Source organism: Aythya ferina (genome assembly GCF_964211825.1).
Source record: "Aythya ferina genome assembly, chromosome: 3".
NCBI classification, from domain to species: domain Eukaryota; kingdom Metazoa; phylum Chordata; class Aves; order Anseriformes; family Anatidae; genus Aythya; species Aythya ferina.
In genome coordinates, this window is record NC_140298.1 from 55,189,736 (window position 1) to 55,209,124 (window position 19,389).

At 40.6% G+C, this 19,389-nt stretch overlaps 1 protein-coding gene and 1 long non-coding RNA gene across 14 annotated transcripts in view; one reads left to right on the forward strand and one right to left on the reverse strand.

Annotated features, from left to right (window-relative positions):
- Positions 1–8,261, forward strand: part of ARID1B (AT-rich interaction domain 1B) — a 322,498-nt gene extending 314,237 nt beyond the window's left edge. For all 7 annotated transcript variants that reach the window (XM_084515780.1, XM_084515777.1, XM_084515775.1 and 4 more), the window contains 3 exons: positions 1,315–2,104; positions 3,022–3,152; positions 5,168–8,261. In XM_084515780.1, the coding sequence (XP_084371906.1) occupies positions 1,315–2,104; positions 3,022–3,152; positions 5,168–6,877 (2,631 nt within the window). In that variant the 3' untranslated portion in view covers positions 6,878–8,261. The remainder of the gene's footprint in view (positions 1–1,314; positions 2,105–3,021; positions 3,153–5,167) is intronic.
- A 1,384-nt stretch (positions 8,262–9,645) lies between these two features.
- On the reverse strand, positions 9,646–14,105 carry LOC311435286. 7 transcript variants are annotated; one of them, XR_014692030.1, is made up of 6 exons: positions 14,030–14,105; positions 13,402–13,546; positions 12,718–12,781; positions 11,558–11,702; positions 10,342–10,495; positions 9,646–9,778 (listed from the first exon to the last, which is right to left on the reverse strand). It is a non-coding gene; the product is annotated as an uncharacterized lncRNA (long non-coding RNA). The 7 variants fall into 7 exon arrangements; XR_014692028.1 differs by lacking the exon at positions 12,718–12,781; XR_014692029.1 differs by lacking the exon at positions 11,558–11,702.
- Positions 14,106–19,389: the final 5,284 nt, after the last annotated feature.

The following is a 19,389-nucleotide window of genomic DNA, read 5'->3' on the forward strand; positions in this document are numbered from 1 at the left end:
GTTCTCAATGTATGAATTGGCCCAAAGCGTGGAATTTGCCACAGCAAGTAGCTTATGTAAGGCTGAAAAGGTTATTCTCAAACAGCCAGACAGCTCTACAGCAAGTTAAAAAGAAATAAAAAATACTTTTGAGCAATGCAGCAGTTGCATTTTTATGTGCACCAAAGTTGGAAGATGAGTTTATGAATCCCAGGGCTGTTTTAACTGACCCATATTGAATACATACTGAATTTTATCTATATGTAGATATAGATACCAGGGGAGCCATAACTTTGAATTTACCATAGATCATATATTCAAAAATTGCCCCTTTAATACAAATGCTGCATTCGGAGTGGTTTGAACTGTGCAACAAATTCCCAAAGGATTCAAGGACCCCTGCAAACTTTACCACTTTCCCCTCAAATTGCAACATCTTTATTTTTGTCCTGCTGTCTTAAATCCAAACAAACTCGTATGATTTAAAACCAGCTCGTCTCCCCCCACAGTGTAACAGCTTACCTCACACAACATTCCCCAGTTGAGAGGGTGAGAAACAAAGACGGAATAAACCATGGGTGGCAGCTGTTAGTTACATTGCTTCATTCATCACTGATCAGCAGTGTAAGAACCTGCATAAACTCGAGTAGAATGTTGGGATGTGACCGGCTTTTAAAATAATCTCACATGAAATTAAACGTGCTTAGGATGATTAGGGAAGGAGGGCTGGTTGCCCAAGCAGGACCGTGTTTCCAGGAATTATGCAGAGTAACAAATGAAGGAGAGTTTTTCTCCTAATAGTATAGATATTGTGTGTAGCTTATGCTCTGTCATAATCTGGTGTTTCAACCTTACATGCTTGTGGCATATCCTGTTATTTTAAGAGTTCATTCAGTGCTTGTCCCTTGAAGAGATTAAGTCATTGAGTGGTTTTGTTTTAAAATTTGTCTTCTTAGAGGACTAAGCATAAAAAAAGAGTGAAAATATCTTAGTTGGTGAGGACTGCTGCCTTTCTATGCGTGTCTTAAATGGTCAATGGAATTTTATCTGACAGATAGGAAAGGAAGGGGAAAGGGGGAAAACAAGAGCAAGCATAAGAAAATTCAGCCCAAGGATAAGTTTCCTGTCAATATTAAGTTACAAACGCAGCACAACAGAGGCTTAAAAAGAAAGCCCTCGATCAAGCCTAACTAGCAGTGTGTGCCTGACTGGAAGCAGCATGATCCTTCCAGAATGAGGAGCCTTCAGCTTTTTAAATGAGCTTCCAGACGATCTATTTGATTGTGTATGGAGCAAAAGTGACAAATCTTCTTCCCTTTTTTTTCTTTTTTCCAGAACTACAAGCGACACATGGATGGCATGTATGGGCCCCCAGCCAAGCGCCATGAAGGGGATATGTATAACATGCAGTACGGCAACCAGCAACAGGAGATGTACAACCAGTACAGCAATGCTTACACTGGGCCTGACAGGAGGCCCATGCAGGGACAGTATCCGTATCCGTATAACAGGGAGAGGATGCAGGGCCCAGGGCAAATGCAGCAGCACGGAATACCTCCCCAGATGATTGGTGGCCCCATGCAGTCGTCATCCTCCAGTGAAGGTCCTCAGCAGAACATGTGGCCAACACGAAACGATATGCCTTACCCTTACCAGAACAGGCAAGGTCCAGGAGGCCCTGCACAGGCCCCGCCGTATCCAGGGATGAATCGCACTGATGATATGATGGTACCTGACCAGAGGATAAACCACGAGAGTCAGTGGCCTTCTCATGTCAACCAACGTCAGCCTTCTTATATGTCATCCTCAGCCTCCATGCAGCCTATCACTAGACCTCCTCAGTCATCCTACCAGACGCCACCCTCTATGCCAAATCACATCTCTAGAGCTCCAAGTCCAGCATCCTTCCAGCGCTCTTTGGAAAACCGTATGTCTCCAAGCAAGTCTCCCTTCCTACCCTCCATGAAGATGCAAAAGGTTATACCCACAGTTCCGGTGTCACAGGTCACAGGACCTCCACCCCAACCACCACCGATTAGGCGAGAAATCACCTTCCCCCCAGGCTCTGTAGAAGCATCGCAACCAGTCTTAAAACCAAGACGAAAGATTACCTCAAAAGATATTGGTAAGCATCAAAACAAAAGCCAAATACCGAAACAGGTTGTGAAAAAGGGACTTTGATTTTTATTTTATTTTTTATCTGTTTTTATTTATTTTATTCATTTTTTATTTGTTTGTTATTGTTTTAAACCTATTTTGACAAATAGTTAACGTTGATAACTATTATGTGATAATGTTAAATAAAAATGTAATAACATATGCATCATGAGGATGATACCTAAAACTCAGCCCAGCAAATCTGACCTGGAATTAAATCAGTTTTTAATATGGAGAGCAGGGGTGTCAAAAAATGCACATTTGCATTAAAAATGAAGCTTCTCTCAGACTTCCAAAGGTTATGTGTTGACAGTTCCATCAGAGTGTTTGTTAAATCACCAGTGCAACATTTCTACATTCTTGTCCCGTGGACGCTCACAACAGAGCTAATGCTGTTCCGCTGTGTACTTACAGTGTCTGCCTTCCTTGAGTGGCCCATTTATTCATTCCATATTATTTGTCTTTTTTTTTTTTTTTCTCCCCATATTCTTTCCCAAGTATCTACTTATCTTGAATTCCTGTTACGTTTCACACATTCAAGTTCTCATACTTGAAATTCCCATACTCCTGACAGAGTATTCTACTTGTATTTATGGATTGTTTGCTTTGGACAACTTCTCAAAAGTTTGTAAGATGACTTCATCTTCAGCAAAGTAGGAAGAATGGCCCTGTTAAGACATTCTCCAGAATTAAGTCTAAGCAGCAGTTACAGAAAAACAGAATGAAGCTAAGTGGTGAAACCAGGGTTTTAAACAAGCAATGTTTCGGTAACTGTTTCATTTGTATTTTTCACCCTCAGAATGTCACAGCTTGTTCTTTCAAAACTCATTAACAGACTGCAAGTATGCACTAATACTGTTTTGCTTTTATCCTTTCTTTCTCCAGTAACTCCTGAGGCCTGGAGAGTGATGATGTCTCTTAAATCTGGTCTTTTGGCTGAAAGTACCTGGGCGCTAGACACTATTAATATTCTTCTGTATGATGACAGCACTGTCGCTACTTTCAACCTCTCTCAGGTAGGTGGGAAAGCAATATACCTCTCAGCCTTCCAAGGAAAACAAGCGCCAATACAATACATATAAAAATGCTGAAGTCTCTTAAAATTGATCATAATCAACATAAAACTGAATATTGCAAAAGTTCCATTTGTGATTATTGGTAACAGTGAGCAACAAAACATGCTTGAGGCTAGAATAGGGGAAATAAGTTCAAAAGGGAGGATATCTCTAGAAAGGGACACATAGGAATGTAAGAGTTTTATCACTGGCAGAAGACTGATGTGTAAATTCACATTTGTTGTAGCTCAAGGACAATCCCAGAAAACAGCAATATGGTAGTAATCTTGTGCTGTTTCCAAGAAAAGGCATTGCAGAACAATGTTAAATCTACTTGAGACTGCCTTTCAGTCACTATTTGTCTGACTCAGTAGTCCCATACTAAGCTGTAAGATTTTCTGAATCACCTATTTTTTGTTTCACTTCTTCTTCCAGTAAATTAGGTTTGTACAGAAATTTCAGATTTATAAGATGATTTAAAGGCTAAAACCCACTGTTTGTCCACAGGACACAAGTAACGTGCCATTTAACAGCGTATGCTTTTGCCTCACTACCTCCTAGAATTTTTCAGCCCTGCTCTACCCATTGGCCTGTTAGGTGGCAGTAATAGAGGGTATGCTGATAATGCACATAATTTAAAATTTGTGCAAATGAAATATTCAGTTTCCCTGCTCCATTCATTCCTTGGTTACTAATAGTGTAACTCATCATTTTTTAAATATAATGACCTTTTTTTTTTTAAACACAGACATAGATGGTACATTTCATCCCACCTAACTTTAGAACAAGGGATATCTATAGCATGATTCATCTCATCCTAAAGTAGAGATCTAAAATAGGTCAGATGAATCATACCCTAGAAATGGCCTCTAAAAGATCATGGACTATAAAAGGAATCTAGACAATTAGGTTAGGTGTGTAACTGTTGCAGGTGTTTGGGGTTAAGCGAGGCGAATCTCACCTGAATTCTCTCTATTAGAGATTGCATCAATGCACCTTGTGCAAATTACACAGAATACCAGATTATTTTAGATTTTTGGGGGGTTACTTTTGCCTTGAACACAATTTCCAATGGCAGTCAGGACTCCTTATGATGACTGATAATTCCTGCAGTTCATAAGGATTTGTTTGTTCTTAATTCTTTGGGGGATTTGGCAGTGGCTAGAGAATTCGGAATGGACAAAGGGATACATTTTGTTGAACACCTATTAGTCTACAATTAAAACAACCATTAAAAGGCAGACAATCAGGCTGAATATATCATAACAGTAAAGAATTTTTAATAATAAAGCCACTGAGGATAATTAGCACCAAGTCCAACTACTGCCTTTCCATGAGAAAATGATTACAAGTTAATTAAGAGGATTAAAGCTAAATGAAAACTGTTTCTGAAGGATGACTTCCAGCACCAGGCTCCAATAACAATTTTAAAATACTGCCAGGCAAAAAGAGAACCATTCTAGTAGAGGTGGGATATTAATCTAGGATGTTAGTTCCTTGAACCCGAACTGCAGATTCCTACAGAACAGTTGGTTGTAGAGACTGAGGCAAAGGAGAAGAATCATCAACTTCGGGATTCGAATAAAAGTACAATTCAGAAAAGCAAGGCAAGTGTGAAACTTCAGTGCTCTGAACAGACAATAAAGAATACTAGGCACTTCCCAGGGGACAGAACAGCGAGGCTAGGTGTCTACTGCAGCTTAAAGGAGGCACATGAATAGAAGTATTGTACGTCTCATAGCTGTTATAGTTTAAGCAATTGGAGCCATGATAGTCTGACATTATATACTGATGGGACAGAAACTAAAAGAATTTCCTTTAATAACTTCTGCCATACAGGGCTTAGCCACGAGTCCACAGCAGGAGGAGGGAAATATTCACAGATGTATGCTTTGGTGTTCCTAGTAAAATCCCATGCAGACAAAAATGTTTATCTGTTTTTTGTTTCTTTCTTTCTTCCTTTCTTCTCCCCTTAGTTGTCTGGATTTCTAGAGCTTTTAGTAGAATATTTTAGAAAATGCCTGATTGACATTTTTGGAATCCTTATGGAATATGAAGTGGGAGATCCAGGTCACAAAGCACTTGATCACAAAGCAGCCAAGAAAGATGATAGCCAGTCCATGGCAGAGGATACTGGAAAAGAGGAGAACGACGAATGTATTGACTATTTTGATGAAGAGGAGGAGGAGGGGGATGATGAAAAGGTAGAAGAAGAAAAAAGCATTGTTTTTTCCACTCCTGGTGCCATTGCTGATCCAAGTGAGAGGCCAAAACAAGCCAGTAAATTTGACAAGCTGCCAATAAAGATTGTAAAGAAAAATAATCTATTTGTGGTTGACCGATCTGACAAACTTGGACGCGTTCAGGAATTTGATAGTGGACTTCTCCACTGGCAGCTTGGTGGTGGTGACACAACTGAGCATATCCAGACTCACTTTGAAAGCAAGATGGAGATTCCTCCACGCAGGAAAGCCCCTCCTCCCTTGAACTCTCCAAGCAAAAAGAAGGACCTCGAGGGGAAAGGCGAATCTGAGGAACAGCAAGAAAAAAGTATAACAGCAACCATTGACGATGTCCTCTCAGCCCGGCCAGGAGCATTGCCTGAAGACTCAAACTCTGGTTCCCAAACAGAGAGCAGTAAATTTCCCTTTGGGATCCATCAAGCCAAAAGCCACCGGAATATTAAACTGCTAGAGGATGAGCCAAGGAGCCGGGATGAGACTCCTCTATGCACCATAACTCACTGGCAAGACTCCTTGGCCAAACGCTGCATCTGTGTGTCAAATATCGTCCGTAGCTTGTCTTTTGTGCCTGGCAATGACACCGAAATGTCCAAACATCCAGGCTTGGTGCTGATCCTGGGAAAGTTGATCCTTCTTCACCATGAGCATCCAGAAAGAAAGCGAGCGCCGCAGACTTACGAGAAGGAGGAAGAGGAGGACAAAGGGGTGGCCTGCAGCAAGGATGAGTGGTGGTGGGACTGCCTCGAGGTCTTGAGGGATAATACATTGGTCACATTAGCCAACATTTCTGGGCAGCTAGACTTGTCTGCTTACACAGAAAGCATCTGTTTGCCAATTTTGGATGGCTTGCTGCACTGGATGGTGTGCCCGTCTGCGGAGGCACAGGATCCTTTTCCAACCGTGGGGCCCAACTCAGTTCTTTCGCCTCAGAGACTTGTGCTGGAGACCCTGTGTAAGCTCAGTATCCAGGACAATAATGTGGACCTTATCTTGGCCACCCCCCCATTCAGTCGTCAGGAGAAACTCTACGCTACTTTAGTTAGGTACGTTGGGGATCGCAAAAACCCGGTCTGCCGAGAAATGTCCATGGCGCTCTTATCGAACCTTGCCCAGGGGGACACATTAGCAGCAAGGGCAATAGCTGTGCAGAAGGGAAGCATCGGAAACTTGATAAGCTTCCTGGAGGATGGGGTCACCATGGCCCAGTACCAGCAGAGCCAGCATAACCTCATGCACATGCAGCCTCCGCCTCTGGAGCCGCCTAGCGTAGACATGATGTGCAGGGCAGCCAAGGCCTTGCTGGCCATGGCTAGAGTGGACGAGAACCGCTCAGAGTTCCTTTTGCACGAGGGTCGTTTGCTGGATATCTCAATATCTGCTGTCCTGAACTCTCTGGTTGCATCTGTCATCTGTGATGTACTTTTTCAGATCGGGCAGTTATGACATAAGTGAGAAGCCAAGCATGTGTGAGTGGAGATTAGAGGGTCACATATAACTGGCTGTTTTCTGTTCTTGTTTATCCAATGTAGGAAGAAGGAAAAAAAAAGAATCTTTGCTCCTCTGCCCCATTCACTATTTACCAATTGGGAATTAAAGAAATTATTAATTTGAACAGTTATGAAATTAATATTTGCTGTCTATGTGTATAAGTACATCTTTTTATTTTATTTTTTTTAACCAAAGTTGCTGTCTAGTACATTCAAAGGTCACACTTTTTTTTTTTTTCCATAGATTATCCTTTTCAATGTTCTTTTCCATGTTTGTATTGCATATTTTTTGGGAAGCGAACTAGTGACTTTTTAAAAAAAATGTTATGGCAAACCATTGTATGATGGAAAAAAATCTCACCACTTTGAAACGAAAAGGTGAAAAATAACCAACATACCAAGTTCCTGTGTGTTTTATTTTTTCAAATAAGGAAAAAATAAAAAAAAAAAACTTGTATACCATCACCCAAAGCTCTGTGCAATAGAAGATTCTAGTGATGTAGGTGTAGGGGATCAAGGAGGGTGTCAGTCAGTAGTCAAAATACAAAACGATATGGGTTTCTCCTCAGGAGAAATGGTTACATTAGGCTAGGAGCAAAACAAAACAAAAAATTCAAGTTAAAAGATTTTTAAACAAAACCTGATGATAAACATCAATTGCTTCCTCACCAGAACTGTCTTGTCTACATCTGTTTTTTTTTTTTTTTGACCTTCCACAATGACAGTTCTTCACGATTCCTTTAATCATTTTTTAAAATATTTTTTTATTGCCTAAGGGCCGTGATGTATATAGAAGTTGTACATTAAACATACCCTCATTTTTTTTTTTTAGTACAAAGTTTTTAGTTTCTTTTTCATGATGTGGTATCTACAAAGTGATAGTAGAATTATTTTTTCTTTCATTTGGGCCATATCTCCAAAAAATAATAAAAGAAAAAAAAAAGAAAAAAGAAAAAACCCAACACAGAAAACCAACAACTGAGGGTAATGTACAAGTTTCTGTATGTATAAAGTCATGCTCTATTTCGGGAGAGCAGCCGATCACAATTTGCTTTATAAATCAAGGTGTGGAAATGGTTACGTATGGATTGATTTAAGAAAATGGTTACCAGTCTACAGACAAAAAAAATATATACAGGAAAAAAAAAGGAAGAAACACAACTTCAAAGATTTTTCAGTGACAAGAATCTGCATTTGTATTTCAAGATAATGTAGTTAAAAAAGAAAAAAACTTGATGTAAATTCCTCCTTTTCCTCTGGCTTAATGAATTTCATTTATTCAGTATAAAATCTTTATATGTTCCACATGTTAAGAATAAATGTACATTAAATCTTGTTAAGCACTGTGATGGGTGTTCTTGAATAATGTTCTAGTTGCAATGTGGGATATCGGAAAGCAGACTAATTGCAAGAAAGAGCAATAATGATTATTCTCTTTCCCCTCCTTTATTATTATGACCTTCGGAAATATTACTCTGCTGTTCAAGTATTCTAGCAACTTGCTCTCGTTTTAGAAAAACCTTCTCAAATCACAGAGAAGTGTTTCTAATTATTATTTATAAAACCACAGAGCCTCAAAGGGGCAAATAGTCCTGACCGTGCAGGTATCCAGTCTCAGTGCTGCGTTTGGGAGGGGCTGAAGATGGATGTTAGAAAAAGTGACAGAAGATTTTGTTAAAGCAATAACCAACTTGAAGAAAATGATCTGTATTCACTACCTGTAATTCTCTCTGTTGGTTAAAGGTGCAAATACCCCAGTGATGTGGGTATTTAGAATAAACACCCCCCCACTTCTCGATACTGTATGTGTCATTGCATACTTACATGGCCTCTCATCCTGGGATTTCCCTGGTAAAGTGGATCAGGCTTTAACAGAGCACATCCATGGCTGCAGTTGGTGGGAGATGGCCATTTCAGTTTCAGGAACTATCTGGTTTCCACTCTCACCTGGTGATATCTTGTTGCTGAATATTGTTCAAGCACTAATTTTTGCTGTTTCATCTTGGATCATTGACTTTGTTAGTGTGATCATAAAAAGCTAATAATAATCAATTTCTCCGGAATTGCCACATAATTACACTGTTAGTGGACATCCTCCTCCCCTCTCCAATCACAGTGCGGAGGTAGTTGAAAATTACATCCCCCTTTGGCATACTGCCCATCGTGCTCATACGGATCGCTATAACATTAATATATGTAAAAGAATTTCAGAGACAGGTAAAGTATATACAATTATAAGCCGAGTTTGAAACGTGACTCCCTAGAGTCACGAAAAGTAATTTCTCCTTCTAGCTTTTCTTATTCAGTGATCTCTCCACTCCCACATCGCCTGCTGCAGCGGTCTTTCTTTCTCTTGCGTAACAAAGCATTCAGAAATAGGTGGTGAATTATAACCCACCTGTAACTCTTCATCACAGAAGGAGGCATATTTCTGGGGTGATTTTTACAGCTTAATACTAGGCAGTGTAGAAGTAGTATCCCCTACTAAACCCATTTCTTACTAACATTTTACAGCTTGATATTACCCTGTGGATACAAGCAAGCTGTTAAACAAACCCTCTGCAGAGCAATACTCACCCCTTTCTTGTCAAGGACATCTTGAGCCTATGCTCTTTTCTCTTCAGCATTCAGACCCAGAGATCTCTGGGGGAAAAACCACACCTGTGGCAAAACACTTGTGAGCTGTCAGAGCCAGAGCTTTAATGTCATTCAGGACTGCTCTGAGCCTGGTTAAACAATGTGATGGGGGGAAAAAAATCCATCTAGCCAGCCAGCTACATGATGTCCATCTGTATGGAGCATTGCTGCCACGCTTCCAGGTGGACCAAGGAGTAGAACTGCCTGGGGAACTGGAAGGCTGGAAAGGAAAGGTTAATAATACAGGTGCTGCCTGAATGTGATTTACGGTAGTAACAGTAAATTATTTAAATCACTGGTTAATATTACAACACATTTATCAGAAGAAAGGCAAAATGTAAGAACTCCTCTCTGTTGTCAATTTATGATTTCACATCTCTTCCTAATGTTTCCTTAAGCCTTTGGAGAACTACTCGTGAGACTTGTGAACTTAGCATGTTCTGACTGAATCCTGAACAAGTTTGAGCCGCTGTTTGTATCTTTCCTACAAGAGATATTTAATTTTACAGTTAAAATTTTTTACATTTTTGTGCTGATGTGATCACAGGTGCTGTGTAGCAAAGTTCAGACTAGTGCTAACAAGAGGGTGTGATATTTGACGTTCTAAAGCCATGACAAGTTGCTTTGGGGAAAGCAACCAATTAGTATCTTAGGCAATAATCAAACCCACAAGTATTTGACTGTATCAATAAGCTACCCATTGTTTGGCAGGACCGAGCAACTAATTGCTTATAGATTAAAATAGCAGCACTGAGATACATGGAGTCCCTGAATCTCACTGACCTTTAGAATCACATCAGGAGCTAAAAGATGACTATCCCTTTTGGCAGCAAAATATGTTTTTGTTTCTTATTAGCGTAGGTCAGCTTGATGGATGGGCTTGATGATCTTGAAGGTCTTTTCCAATCTAAATGATTTTACGATTTCCTACAATGTCCTAAAAAAAAAAAAAAAAAAAAAGCTGCTCAGAAACACCATTTTCAACTATCCAAAAGGAAGGATGTGGAAGAAAAATTCACCCACATTTAAAAGCCTTTGCACTTTCTCTTCCATCTTGTTCAGGTATTTTACACCACAATTGGTGACTTCTGTGCCATACATCACTTCTGTGGGTCCGTTATCTTTTTGCCCTGGACACCTCCAGAAGATTTAATTACACAGAGAAATACTGTAGCAAATGCATATGTTTGTCTTTCACATGAAGGACTCACTCAGAACATTTTCACAGTGATATTTAGAACAGACCTCTTACTTTATAATAATATGAAAATACTGCTTAGTGACAGGGAATCGAGTGAAGCTGACAATTTTGACGAAAACACTTCCATCCAATACAGGTCCAGGTGTTGCAGGGAGAGGTGCAGGAGTTCATTTCAGCCTTTGCTTTAACCCTTTGTCACTGCTTCACGCTGCTGCTTCGTTCAGAAGCTGCTGTTCAGTGTTACTCAGGGGCAGAGAAGAAATCCCTCACTGCTTCCTCCTTCCCCCCTGGAAAAGAGGAAGGGCTGTAAACATCCACAGTGCAGATGACCAAGGTAACACAGAACTGAACTGGAACTTGGCAAGCGAAGTGAGGTGGCACACGCTAGGTCACCCGTTCAAGAAGCTGTGTGCTGCTTCATTACCTCGCTATTGCTGTATCCTAAGAAGTAATACACACCTATTGCCCCAACGCTGCAATAACATTGTTACGATCACAAAATTCAGTTTTTTCTTTATATTAAGCAGGAGAATAGTCTCAGGTTTTGAAACAAATTCTTCAGAGAGGGATGATGACTGCTATTTCTGTCACCATCAACGTGGTAACACCGTATATGTGGAAACCACACACAAAACCACGAAGTAGTCCCTGCTGCAAGAAGTTTATGTTCCAAGTCACGAACAAGTAAATGCAGGTGGAGACAGATGGGATAAAATGGAAACAAAAGCAACAGTAAACTAAAAATACAGGAACCACGTACAGAGTGCAATTACAAAAAGCTAGAATATGGTCCCATACCATTGGCAAGTTTAATTTTCTTCAGGATAATTTGTGAAGTTCCTGGGGGCTCTCCCACTTCCTTTTTCTGATGAAATCTTACATCTCTCATGTCCAATTCCTTTCCCTCTATCCATCACAAAGATATTTATAGGGATGGTTGAATCTGAAGAAAAGAGCGAGAGAAGTACTGAGGAAGGAGCAAGGAGAAAGACGTGGCCACTTGGAGAAAGGGAGGCAGAATATGAAGACCAAGCTAAAAGAAAAGCATCCTGTGTCCCTGCTGCATCACTGTTTTCACATTTGGGTCGTTCCAAAGAAACATGTAATTAAACCAAGCCAAGATAATTTGGCATTTCATTGGTGGTTGGTATAAAGATGAAGGAAGTAAAAAGATTTTAAGAGGTGGGGGGAGAAGAGGAAGGGAAGGAAAACGAAAAGATGAGCTGCCACATGCAGGCTGGTAAATTTAATTTTTCCTTAATTATGTTTACCTTTCAAATCTCCAGGACAGCAGGAATGGGGAAGGATTAATATTGACTTTGTTGTTAAATTCATGCTCATTTGTTTATTTGTGCATCATCAGAAAAGGGTTTTCAAATCCTGGCCTTCCTTTCTGTAACCGTCAGCAACTGTGGGTACACATATTTTGGACTGCTTACGAGATCTAACTAGCTACATGCCTAAATGACTTGGTTTGTGCTTCCAGTTATTTATTCTAACAGAAATCTAAAACGTATTTCATTTCAGCATGGTTGTACAGTCTAAAAATGCTTTTTACTTCACATTGTTTTTAACTGGCCTAAACTTACGAGATGAATGGACAAGATCCTCATCCAATGCCTTCAGCAGAGTTACAACATCTTGCCCTGCATTTGTTAATTTACTCAGTCTGTCATTACATTTAGTATATATTGCATTTCCATTAATTAAGGATAGTTATTTACATTAAAAGGGTGATGGGGTGGAATTGCCTAGCTAGCAGAGCAAATCCCAAATGGCTCAGGCATCTCTGTAATGTTTATTCAGGTTTGCAAAGAGACTCCTGAAGGACAAACATTCTGACTTCTGCTCCACTATGGAGTATGTTTAAAAGGCAAGTTTATATATAATCATGCCAGCAGAAAGATACATCATTATCTAACACGAAAACTGTTAGACACATGCTAGGAAAAGCTTACTCCACGATGCAGTTCCACTCTACATGTAGCAATTTGTTTCTCAGCTCTATATATACAGCTGCAACTGAGAAGAACAAAGAAAAATAAATAAATCTAGTACATGTTTTACTGTCATTATAATACAAAACTGCAAAGTTAACTACTAAATCTAAGAGAACTCACAAAGAAACAATATCCTATTAGTTGTACCACTACTACTAAAGATTACAATGGACTTCTTATAAAAGATTATTCTTGGTTTTTCTTTTTATGTGAAAGATGAAGCACTGTAGCAATGAGACACAGCAAGTGAGAAATAACACGTACAACAAGGCTTCATCAGCAGAACTAGCTCTATATATTCTATATATTGTTAGGAAAGACAGAGACTTTTACTAACATGTTATTTGTTATCAATATCCTGTAACCACTTACAACATTCTATTCCCCATATTTCCACCCATTTTCTATAGCCATGCATGTTTCACTGTCATAGCTCCTAATAGAACAGGGCAGGAGAAAAAAAAAAAAAAAGTGCTTCTCTTTCATTCTTTTTTTTTTATTTTTTTTTTTTTTCATTTTCCCTAACATTTATTCCCTAAGCCACTCATGTTGCTTTCTTCCCTTCCCCTAAGCATCAGTAACAAATACAGAATCCTGATTTTTAAGTTACCGAATTGCCTGGATTTTGTCTGTTATCGATACCTTTTGGTATATAGAGAGGTTTATTCATTGTGCTGGATTTTATAACCAGTTCTTGAGACAGCAGCATCCCCTGAAGGTTCTTATCCTGCAGGAAAAAGTGACTACAATCATTTGCCAGCCTTAACAGTGTGGAGGTGGTTGAGATCTGTCAAGGAGAGGTAAAGAAAAAAAGCTTCATCATACATCTTACATTTCTACACCTCTTCAAAAGATGGGCATGTTACTTTTGGTAAGCATGAATACCCAGCCTTTCCAGTCAGCAACTATAACCTCCTCGGCTTTTCTGTTATATAGGGTCTTTGGGGTAAATAGTTTTCTTTGAATATCAATAAAACTGCCAGTTTAAAAGCACTTAGATGCATGACCAGTGTACCCTGTGAAAATAATATTATGGCCTCCATGTCAGCTCAGCCACAGCTTATTCTGTGCCCCAAGTGGCTGACACGTATTTATCAGCCTGGCATATTCCTGCCTTCCACAACATCCATACCTTGTCTAGGAAAGGAAAACCCCAGAACCAAGACATTGACTAGCAGACCATCGGTTGAGATATATTTTTTATGTAGGGCATAAAGAGGAAAATATGCCAATAAGTATTGTGTACATAAAGACCAATTTCATTAAATACCTTCATTTATACAGAAGATGGTTAAGTCCAAACATGCTCTGAGGCACTGTGCCCATTTCTGCCAGTAAGAAGAATGGTAATAATGCATAAATGCAGCTGGTATCATTATTTTGACTTCAAGGAAGCCACAGCTGCATGTACTCACTACCTGAAGAGCTGAAGTCAGATTGAGCTTTCCAGTCCATGAGGGCCAGAATCCCCAGCTAGGCTGGGGCAGTGACCTCCTGGAGGAGCCTGTGGAGTTGTGCTGGTCTGCACCACCAGCAGAGCTGGGATCGTGCACGTGTAGTGAGCCTGTCTGTGTGCTCACACTGGGTCCCCACCCATGCAGCCTGCTGGACTCCACTGGGGAGGGTTGCGATTCATTGCCATAACTGCAAACAGAGTTAGCAGGTAGCTCACACAGGTGCTCACACTGGGCATGTTTACCTGTGTCTGCTTATGTTAGTCTGCAGACAGAAAGTGTCTTTTTATAAAGCCAACTACTGTGGTATGTGCTGGCATTAGTCCTGAAATAAATCTCCTGGCATATCAGTTTCCCTGCCTTTGTACTCTGGAAGTTATATAGCCTAATGGAAGTCAATATTAGAATTTATTCACTTGAACTGGGAAATAGCAGGAATCTTCTTTCATCAGCTCATTTTATCTTCAGCTGCAGTCAGGTCTGCTCTCCTGACTGTGGCCTTGCCTGAGGAGGTTATCATCCCCAGCCTGTTCCTCCTAGAAGTTATTATCCCCTGCAAACATGACAGCACTACTGCTAGTGGTACTGCTTCTAACGTAGTTGAGGCAAAACGGGTTAAATGGTTGATGTGTTCAGGTGTTGGGTTTGCTTGTTTTTGTTTTTGTTTTTGTTTTTTACCCAGGACATTTTGACAGCTGCTATGACTGTACACTCAGAGAATTATTCACCCATCGTACTATGAACTATGGTGATTTGCTGCTGGCTGCAAACTCTCCAGGAGCTGGTTGATTTGATTTACCCCCCAGAGCATCCCAATACCTAGCATAAGAGAGAGCTGAGCGGCACTGCACCTTCATCCTGACTGCACAAAGTGCAGCACAGCTTCTTGCCCCAGGTACAAGTAGACGAGGTGATGCTAGCATGATAGACTCATGCTGAAAAGGTGCCACAAAATACAGTGATAAATCATGATCTAAGGAGATTGCACAACTCCCATGAGCTTCTTCTAATGCTGGCAGTCTAGTCTGTGCTGTTTGGTTGGTTGTCAACGTCTGGGCCTGCCATTTGTGAAAGTGCAGTGCCTACTGCAAGAACAGGAGGAAGGCTTCTCATTGCCTTTCCTTCCTGGGCAGGGGAGCAGCCACACAGGTGGCACAGCACCCAGAAGGACATGGCTGCGCTTTTGGACAGCAGGGCCACCATGGAGCAGGCACGGAAGGAAGGTGGTAACCCCCTTATTTGTATAAACTCCACATTTTCTCTCCGGCAGCAGCACTCTGTGCCTCAGGGCTGGAAGTAGCAGGGATCCTTGGAGGGAGGGTTGTTCCCTACTTTCAATTTTTAATTATTTGTTGGCTTTTCTCCCCATATCAGTGACATGGGTGATGACAAGGATGCCCAGCAAGATGGCTCCCCTTGGCCGCACACGCGAGGCCTGCTCCCCACCGGAGTGGAGCAGCCCTTTTGTGCTCCTCATGTCCTGCCCCATACCTTCAGCCCACCTTCCAGAACCTTCTGCTGGCCTCCACAGCAGCCTTCATGTGGGGCTAACCATATGGTGGTCCCACACACTGCCTACCCGGGGACCCTCAGGGAGCAGGGGCACCCGCCTGACACCCAGGACAGTTTTCTTTTTGGGGAGCCTTTGTTTCACCCAGCACAGCCTGCCTTTCCCCCTCAAGCCTGTGTTTCAGCTGCGCTCAAACCCGTAATTCAATTACCATACGCTTAAATTCATTGTTTAAAATGGTACTCGGGCTTAATGCTTTTTCAATACATCTTTGTTATTTGAAATCAATTCATAAAACTCTTTACATGTACTATTTAAATTAACTTTAATTCAAAGTCTTAGCAGAATCAATATTTAGCAGGTTTCGGCAAGCTGTCCAACTCTATTTACATAGGGAAAATATTGCCGCTGCTGCTGCTGCCTCTGAGGCACAAGCAGCCACCAGAGCCTCCGGGGGCCGTCAGGCAGGGGGTGCCGGCCCAAGGGGCTCAGCACAGCACAGTCTGCAGGTGTTGCACAGCCCTGATACAGCTCTCTAATCAAATTTCATCAGCTGAATAATGTTGGTGATTTCCTGGCAAGTCAATGTTATTCCGTTTTATTTTCTTCAGAAAAGGATCAAGTTGAGGGCAATGTTTGTTCGATGCAACTCAAAATGGGGAGGCGGGTGGAAACGCTTATGTATAGCTGTGAATTATTATTTTTTCCTTTCATGAGAATGTGTTTATGTAAGAACTCTGTTTACGACCAAAGCTTTTTTCATCAGTAACCCAGCAATTAACAAACTACATTAAACTTAAGCTTGTTCAAGTTCAGCTTGTTCTAATTAAAAAAAAAAAAAAAAAAAAAAAAAAACTCATAATGAAAGAAGTATGAGTAGTAGTCATTCACTGAAAGAATCATTTTATCATACTTAATATATTAAAAACTGCAGTCCTCACCTCCTCTGTGTAAGTATCTGATAATACATAACATTTTAAGACTTTCATCGGCATGGTGATGTATTATAGACACACCCCTTCATTTTCATAGAATCAAAAGTTGACAGAAATATCTCCTGTTGTTCTGAAACTCTGGGTGACAAGGAAAAACCAAGTGGTAACATTTATTGTACATCACTCGAGATCAAACAGTGATTTTGCTATAGTAAATTATGACGAATGCAAGCAGAACAATCACCTGAAGACAAACTTTCATTTTCTAATGAGCTGTTAGGCAGTGGTATTTACTAAAGTTAGTATAAGCATCATCAGCTGCAGACAAGTCAAAGTTAAAAATACACGATATTACTGTATCTTCCAATTTTTTAACATTTGGGGGAATTTCAGTACTGTTTTGAAAATAATCAAATTAACAGTGACTCATTCTGCCTTTAACGGTATAGTAACAAATGAAGTGGTGTAGTATTTTGACATTTCTATGTCTCAAGGTACTGTGTGGCTGCAGAGCAGGATACTTTTTTACTAGAAACACGATGTAGTTGCAGCAACATACAACAAATAAAGTGATGGGAATTTGCTAAGTAAATAAATACAACCTGCCTGAAATAGCAAAGGTCTCTGTATAGACTCTGAGATCTAAGTCTAGATGAAAAAGCATATACTGACTGCTTTCTATCCAAACATCTTCCTCCACAACATAATCTGAGGGAGTATGAAATGGTATGGATCAGTCTTTACACCCCCCGTGGAAGCTCTGCTTATATGCACCGTTTCAACCACAGGGCTCTGTATAGACTGCCATTCCTTATAATACTCTTTGTGAGGCATAAAAAGGTTTGCAGCACTCTGAGCCTCTCCCTAGCTCTTCTCTTCCTAGCCTGAAGGAAAGTTGACAAGAGTTTAAAGGACCTCAGGGCACAAGCTGGTGCGTGGCTTGCCCACTGCTAATCACTCTGCCTGGGTTTGCCCTTACAATGCTCTTCCATTGTTAAAATAGATGTGTTAACTGAAACCATCCTTGCATGACACTCACCCTGGAAGTTGTGGGTTCTTTGGACTTTGAATCAGATAATGCATCCATCATGTTAAGAGAACCCTTCTGTGTTTTGTTAATTTGTCATGAAGTAAGAGAAGGCTGAATCAATCAAACTTCTCAGAACAACAGTAAGTGGAAATAGCAACACAGTTTTCAGTGCAGAGATTTCAGTAACTGAGGTTTTTATAACTAGAAGGAAAGCCTATATGATTCTAACTTTATTTCTTATATTCCAGAGAGTGTTCTCCAGTTTTGAAGCAAGTCCTGAATAAAGGAAGGAAACTGTTTTGTTAAGACACAGGTTGCAAGGCTTTTTGTAATTTTGAAGCACCGATAAATAAAAAATGTGTTGCTTCAGCACTGAATAGTAATAGGTAATGTGTCTATAATGCAACTGCAACACTGATATTTAATGTTATAGAGAAAGATGGGAAGTTAATCAAAATAATAATGTAAGTTATTATGTCCACCAAGAAGATCCAAACGTATTAAACGTGATCAAAACAAAACATTAAATTCAGTTGGTTTGTTCTGAATTTTTCCCCTAATAAAAATATAATAGAAAGCAGAAAATTATTACTATAATTCTACAAAACTTGTTGATTGTGCTGAAAGTGCAATCCCTGATTGAGAAAACACAAACTTTAATCCAAAAAAAAAAAAAAAAAAAAAAAAGTGTTGACCATCTCATCAGGGAAAGGAGTAACAGAAGGAAGTAAAGGGGAATGTGATGGAGAAGCTTACTAAAATCTCTGCTATCAGTACTCCCTAAGCAGTGATAAATGTTATTTCAAGCAAAGAAAAGGCAAGTGAACATTACGATAGTCTGGATGGAGCTGAGCACACTACTGCCAAGGCATTACCATTTTTCTAGGAGTTCCTTGTCAGCTGTATGAGCTGTACAAGCCACGTTAGCATAGCAGCAGGTAACCAGCAGTGCCTTTGCTTCACCTGGTTACAGCGCTGGGGAATTCAGAGCTTTACAGTTCCCTGCTGGCAGACGCACTCTGTCTCAGTGGCACATAAACTCGGGTCTGGCCTGCCATAAATTTTTAGTCTAGCTGACATGTAGCCATAAAGTTAATCAATAGCCTCTGATTCCACTGAAGTTACACTGAAATATGCAACACGCCATTACAGCGCTTCTGGTTTCCCACTGCCATTTCAGGTAGGCCATGGGAACTCACCTTCACAGCCGGCGTTTGCACAGAAATTGCTGCACACCCACCTCCGGCGCTGGGCTGGGAGCTGCGGGAAGGCAGCCGCCCGCTGGCTCGTTCACCTCTGGGTGCCTGCAGGACCCAGTGGGCACAGGGGGGGTGCGTACTGGCACTGGTTTTTACACCTGTCACATCTGGCAGGTAGTTTTCTTCTGAAAGGTTGGTTACCCTGTCCCAGTCAAAATGAAACTTAGCACCTTTGGGGCTGTTTTGCTGTGTTCATCATAAAGAAAAGGTACTGGCTGATTTTCCTTAACGTGCTGACCAGCCCAAGCCTTTCACAGATGCTGGTCCTATCCTAGAAAGCTCTTCTAAGTGATGCCATTCACTGCCACCTTACAAGAGACAGTTACTTAGCAAAATGACAAAAAGCCAGACTAAGGTCCCACTTATATTATCATGTGTTGTGGGAATATTTGCCATACCAGGCAAGTGAAGGGATTAAAGTCAATTCTCCCACAATCAGTGT